Source organism: Apteryx rowi, unplaced genomic scaffold, assembly GCF_003343035.1.
Source record: "Apteryx rowi isolate R43461 unplaced genomic scaffold, aptRow1 scaffold_88, whole genome shotgun sequence".
NCBI classification, from domain to species: Eukaryota; Metazoa; Chordata; class Aves; order Apterygiformes; family Apterygidae; genus Apteryx; species Apteryx rowi.
In genome coordinates, this window is record NW_020451182.1 from 1,841,483 (window position 1) to 1,848,090 (window position 6,608).

General features: G+C 43.4%; 1 protein-coding gene across 1 annotated transcript in view; it reads left to right on the forward strand.

The window, feature by feature from the left end:
* The window catches only part of NKX2-1 (NK2 homeobox 1), a 6,790-nt gene extending 5,892 nt beyond the window's left edge, over nucleotides 1-898 (forward strand). The window contains exon 3 of the mRNA XM_026090877.1: nucleotides 98-898. Within this exon, the coding sequence (XP_025946662.1) occupies nucleotides 98-768 (671 nt within the window). The 3' untranslated portion in view covers nucleotides 769-898. The remainder of the gene's footprint in view (nucleotides 1-97) is intronic.
* Nucleotides 899-6,608: the final 5,710 nt, after the last annotated feature.

Genomic DNA, 6,608 nt, shown 5'->3' on the forward strand with positions numbered 1-6,608 from the left:
GGGGCGCAGCGGGCCGCGGCCGGGGAGCGCGGGGCCCCGCTCAGGCCGAGCCGAGCTGAGCCGAGCCGCTTAAACCGTGCCGTCTTCTCCCTCGCAGTCTCTCGCTTCATGGCACCGTCCTCGGGCATGAACATGGGCGGCATGGGCAGCCTCGGCTCCCTGGGCGACGTGAGCAAGAGCATGGCCCCGCTCCAGAGCACGCCGCGGAGGAAACGGAGGGTCCTTTTTTCCCAGGCCCAGGTTTACGAGCTGGAGAGGCGTTTCAAGCAGCAGAAATACCTCTCCGCCCCTGAGAGGGAACATTTAGCCAGCATGATACACCTCACCCCGACTCAGGTCAAAATCTGGTTCCAGAACCACCGCTACAAGATGAAACGTCAGGCCAAAGACAAGGCTGCGCAGCAGCAGATGCAACAGGAGAACGGCTCTTGCCAGCAGCAGCAGTCTCCCAGAAGGGTGGCAGTGCCAGTGCTTGTGAAGGATGGCAAGCCCTGCCAAGCAGGCTCCAACACACCCACAGCAGCGATCCAGAGCCATCAGCAGCAGGCAGCTACAACGATCACAGTGGCTACCAATGGCAACAGCCTCGGACAGCATCAGAGCCACCAGACAAACAGTGCGGGGCAGTCTCCAGACATGGGACAGCACTCAGCCAGCCCTTCCTCTCTGCAGAGCCAAGTCTCCAGTTTGTCTCACCTAAACTCTTCTACTTCTGACTATGGCACTGCCATGTCTTGCTCCACCTTGCTATACGGTAGGACCTGGTGAAAGGATTAAACAAAGCAAAACAAAAAAAGGAAAAAAAAAGAAAAAAAAAGCAGATTTCCCCAGTCACACAAATCTCTGCCCTGTCCAAACTACTGGGTGTTTTTCTTTTCTTTTTTTTTCTTTCATTTTTAACGCTTATTTTCTGGTTTAACTGAGTGGTTTTCTGAGTACGCCTCAGAGAGAGAGAGAGTGACTTTCTTGTTTGGTTTTGTTGCTACTGTTGATGGTTTTGGGTCTTTTTTTCCCCAAGGTTGTTAAATGGGGTGTTAAAAAAAATTCTGACTAATATCAATGGAGCAGTCTGCAGAAAGGGGACCATCGTTAGGCATGGTCCGAAGGCTTGGATTTCAGATGTACACTTTGCCAGCGTCTAGGACTTGCATGTAAATATAGAAATTTCGGGGGATGGGGTGGTTTTCCCCAAAAAAGCATTCGCGTCACCCAGACACAAGAAGCAGCTTCCCCCCTCCCCTCGGTCTCCTCTCCCAGCCCCACCGCCAGGGCCAGCGGTTGGAGACGTGGAGTCATCAAAGGCTTGGCTTTTATTTTCCTCCTTACGTTTGATGTGAACCTGTAGATGTATAATGCTGTCAAAAGTTGGACTAAACCCATAGTTTTTAGTAACCTGTATATTTTGTTGTAAAAAGACAAAAAAAATACAATCAACCAAACCAACCCCCGCCTTTTTTATGGACACTGATCGCCCCGTCGTAAATCCTCTGGCAGTTTGTTATTTGCGCACGCCGCCTTTTCCTGTTGTAACTTATGTAGATATTTGGCTTAAATATAGTTCCTAAGAAGCTTCTAATAAATTATACACATTACGAATATTCTTTTTTATTTCCCTTTGGTCCCCTCCCCTCCCCGGTCCCTCCCTTCCTCCTTTTTTTTTTTTTTTTTTCCCTTGATGGAGAAACAAACCGGGATGCTACCAAATCCTGAACCTCTGCCCCTCCGGAGGCCCGGACTGTGTTCCCAGAAGGGGACTGCGCCAGGGAGTTAATGGGAAACAGGATAAGTCCCCAGCGTGGAAAAATGACGGGCAAACGTATGGGGTTGATAAACTCGAGAGTGAAGGGATAGAGTCCAAACTGATTAGCCCGCTTTGTGGGGGGGGGGGGTGCACCTCAGATACTTTTTGTTAGAGAAAGCAAAGTATTCCGGGAGCAGAAATTCAAATGCCAAAGGCACGGAGGATAAGGTAAAAGTCTAATGCCACTGGAAACAAACTAACGAAGAACCTGCTGACAATATAGAATATGCGGCCGTTTTAAAGAGCGTCCAGTTTTAATAACTTGTAAAAAAAGAGACTCATTTCTACCAGGTTTTCCTATGTACTTGTATTTTAAGGAAAGTACAGTCACCTTATTTATAATCAAAATAAAATGATAGTTTATTGTGTACGACATGTAGTTTGAATTAACTTTCTTTATGAGAATGCATTTGATTTTCTCCTCGTACACCCCTCCGCATGCATGCACACAACGCTGCGGTTTCCTCTGCAAACGTCATCAGCCGTAGTACCGAGCGGGAGGCTGCCTGCAGGCTGCAGCGCAGCGGAGCGCCGATTGCTTTTCTGTAGCGACTGGGGAAGCTTGCAAAGACGCAGACGAAGAGAAAGTGTGTGTACGTGTGTGTGCATGTGTGTGTGTATGCAGTGTGCGCGTGTAGCTGAGAAACCGAGGTGCATTTGTTAATAAGCTAAATATTTTGGATAATGCAAGAGAGTTAGGTATTAACTTCGCTGTAAATAGATAAAACAGATCAAGTGAAGCGGCTTGTATTGGACAATCAACAAATACGTGTAATTCGCTGTCTTTCAGACCCCAAATATCCTTTTTGTGAGTGTACCTGAAAATAAGAACTCCTCCATCCTAAAAGACCTCATAGTGTATTTTCCTTTGCATCTTCTGCACGGTTTCGCTTTTCCCCCACATCCTCTGTTAAACCACGGAAGCGAATCACGGTCATTCAAAGATCTCTGAACTACAGAGGTATTATGAACTACTGATATTTTTGAAGACAGAGGGAGAGAAAAAAAACAAAACAGACTGCCTGGAATGGAAACAAACCAGACCCCAGCTTAAGTAGCAGCTTTCGAAAGCTCCAGGCTTTTATTTATACAAGATAACCGGTGTTACTCAGACACCAAATGGTAGTTTGGATGGAGAAAAAGGGAAATTGACAGAATAAAAAAAAAGATTATCGGATTCTTTCTGCCTCCCGCCCCTTTATTTCTAACTAGAGAACATCACGTGTGTCAACAGGAATTTCGAGACTTTTCATTCTTTATATTATGCCCTGCTTTATACAGGGACATTCTCAACTAACCCCAAAATATTCCTTTTTTCTTTTCTTTACTGAGGATATTCATTTCAGACGCATAACGTCGTGTCAAACTTGGCACGGAGGGGTCTGGAGCCGAGTGCTGGTATTTCTGATAAAGGGATAAAGTGTTTGGAATTCCTTGTACGTGTCACAGCTCTGCCAGGTCCCGGCGAAGGCAGCAGGAGCGGTGTCAGGGCACGGTGAAGGCTACGCATTTTTTAATTAGAGTTAGTTTCTTACGGAGTTAATATACGAGAGCAAAGTGGAAAGTGATGCGGTTAAGTCGACATTTCCCCGTTCAGATGTAATTAATGTGTGCATCCTTTCAAACACAGTAATATTTAAAATTGACGAGAACTGAAAGACATTCATACAACCTACAAATATTATTTTGGCCCGAAAAAAATTGAAGTTGGCAAGTTCAATAGAGAACCAGCTAGTGACTTTTCATCATAGACTTCGGGGGAAATAAATGAATTTTACTATGTCTCGACAACCTCATAAACACATATTTGGTGGTGGGTGTAATTACTGTAATGGATTATTATGTACACTAACTTATCTTTCTTAAACTAGATTTAGTTTCGATTAAATAAACTCGTTTCCACTTTGTCTGATGTCGGCTTAGTTTAAAGTCTGTTTACTTGTTCCACAGAAAGGTGAATTCATCTCTTTATTAAGCACTAGAGACCGAGCAAACACAGTTCAAACTGTATTTACATATCAATCAGGAGAAATGCAAACAAACTTCTCTTTAACAATTTTATAGAGGTTTTTTATGACATTGTGTTATTGCCTTTTATCATAAACTTCTTTGTATAAACCAGTTATGCCTTGACTGAGATAAAAATATTTCGGTGATTTTTTTAAAAATACATTTTATTCTCCAATCTCCCTCGAGAACACTCACGAGAACTTAGTCACTGTATAGCTTTTCTAAATTAAAATATATGCCTCCGTGTAAACGCTTGCTTCTTCCAATACGCTGATTTTCAGTCTCTCGTTAATCAATGCAAAACTTGGATAATGGGATGGCGGGTGGGAAGGGGGGAGGGCCGAGCATGATTTAAATCTGAAATGATGGAAGAAATACACATTTCCCGATATAACTGGTCCTTTATCGACATCAGACCGTGGGCATCCTGTATTTTGAGGGAGAAAGGGAGCTAGTGAAGAACGGCTGTTCCCTTCCACTCCCCCACTCCCTGACACTGCCTGCAAATATACGAGAATTGCTGAGGGCATTTTTTCCTGCTGTAAATAGGAGTTCATGCTTGAGTGCCATGAAGTGTGCATGTAGAGGCACAGCAGGCTGTGGAAAAAAAAAAAAAACAACCACCACTACCACCGTCACAACAACAGCAACAATAGCAAAAGGCTTCTTCATATTTGCTGTTTCATATCAAAACGTTTTTGTTTCACAGCACCGTCTTTTACCACCAGTAGCTGGGGAGGCTCGGGAAGAAACATTAAGAAGACTCGCCAATCCTGGGGCCTGCACCCACATGCTATTTCTGTCCCCGGCAGGCAGAATAATGAAGTAGCGCAGAATTGTTTCCATACCTACGAGAAAAGCGATGGGGAGCTGATCTAAAAGTATATTGCCTGCATCTCAGTTCAAAAGGCAGTGCAGTGCCCTAAGACAGTGTTCAAAGTGCAGATCCCAAACAATGTAATCTGAGACAGCTCTAAGATGACACCAAGAGAAGTTGCCACAGGGGGAAAAAAGTATTTTAGCAGTTTTTTGGCAGAGCGCAGGTACAGGGGCCTCGCTGGGAAGGCAGCCCCGGTCCAACTTGTCGCGACGGCTGCTTTTACAAAGGGGACCTAGAGGTAAAAACTGATGACTTCTGAAGAATTTCAGTCCTTTTATGGCCGTGTCGGGAACAAAGCTGAGAAATATTTTTTTCTATCTGACCGCTTTCCTCTTATGATCCCCTTCAGGGGAAAAAAAAAAAGTAAATGGTAATACTGTTTATATGTATCAAAAGTGTACAGAGATCTGACCCAGTGTGGCCGTTCCTATGAGGTAGAGAGATTACCTTCTCTGGCAAACTGGTGAATAACATGAAATGATTTTTTTTTTTTTTTCTGGCTGCAAGCACATTAGGGAGCAGGTAAGGTCAAAGTTTTCTATATACTATGTCTTTCTCTCGARAGCTTCTGGTCAGCTATATAAATAAGACGGTAAATAAGATATATTGATGTTAAAAAGAAATTGAAATTCGTTTTGACGCTTAAACAACTTACTGTGCAGAAAATTCCTTGGGAAACCTAGATTTGAAAACGCTAATTATGACATTTAATCTTCTATTTAAAGGTTTCTTTTTCTGAGGGGGGAGAGGGAATTTTTTTTTTTTTTTTTTTTACAAATCGTTGAATGCATTAACTATGAAAGATACTAGAAATTCACTGACCTGAGCTGGTATAAGAAACTTTAAAAAAATGTTTTAAAAAGTATTTACGAGGTGACTAGCGATGCTTACATCTGTTTTTGCTGCCTAGCTCCATATCTCATGCTAGCAACTAAATCTGAAAATGATGGCTACTGTTTTCTGAAATATATTTTTATTCGTTAAGCACAGCGGGACTTTCCGAGTAATTTTAAATTAGTTTGGGGGCTGTGCTTCTTTAGCAAATGAATTTACATCTCTGGCTTTAGTAAGCATATATGACTTCTTGTATTCTTTCGATGAAAACTTCTAATATCATTCTGAATAGTGTTTCATCCATAGGAAAGGGGAAAAAAGTGTATGTACACATGAGTTTAAGAAAAAAAGATAGTTGCAATGCAGGAAATTAAGCAAGGTGTGAGATCTACACTTCCATCTGTTCTGCTGGATTTCACCAGAGTCCTTCTTCTCCGATCAAGTAAATTTTTCCGAGTAATAATGTGCTAGAAGGAGACAAAGTTACGCACACCTGGGATCTTGGAGGGAACAGACTTTTTTGCTTCATATCAAAGGTGTTGCTGAAGTGGCTGAGTTCATTTCAGTGTGTTAGTGACCTAATAACGTGACTCTAGAACACAGTTCTTTTAGAGTTTCTCTCGGTGCTTTTGTTTCTGAAACTTTTTGTTGCTGATGTTGCTGTTTCTCAGAGGAGCTCTTAAAAATATCTTCTTTTGTGCACCTTCTTGCTCTGGGCATTTGCTCTTAACCTGCGCCTTACTTTAGAAACGCACTGTTGCTATTGCCAAGCGGAGTGCACCCGGCTCCCTGTCCCTTTCATCCCTTTCTGCATTAGCTCATCGCAGTGAAAAAAAAAGTGAATGATCGATGCGGGGTGTTTAGTCTATACATGTGCGCCCATATACGAGTATATACCTATAGATGCATCTACACTGAGGATGGTGTACTTAGGGGCTGCTGTATCCGGCATTAACAGTTGGGTCTAGGGAGCAGAGGCAGGCTGCAATGAGAAAACTCTTACTTTGAAACAAGCATTGCCCCCCGGCCCGTGCTCGGCTCTTTCTTTTTCGCTGCGGGAAACCCCCCGCGCCTGGCCGCCCC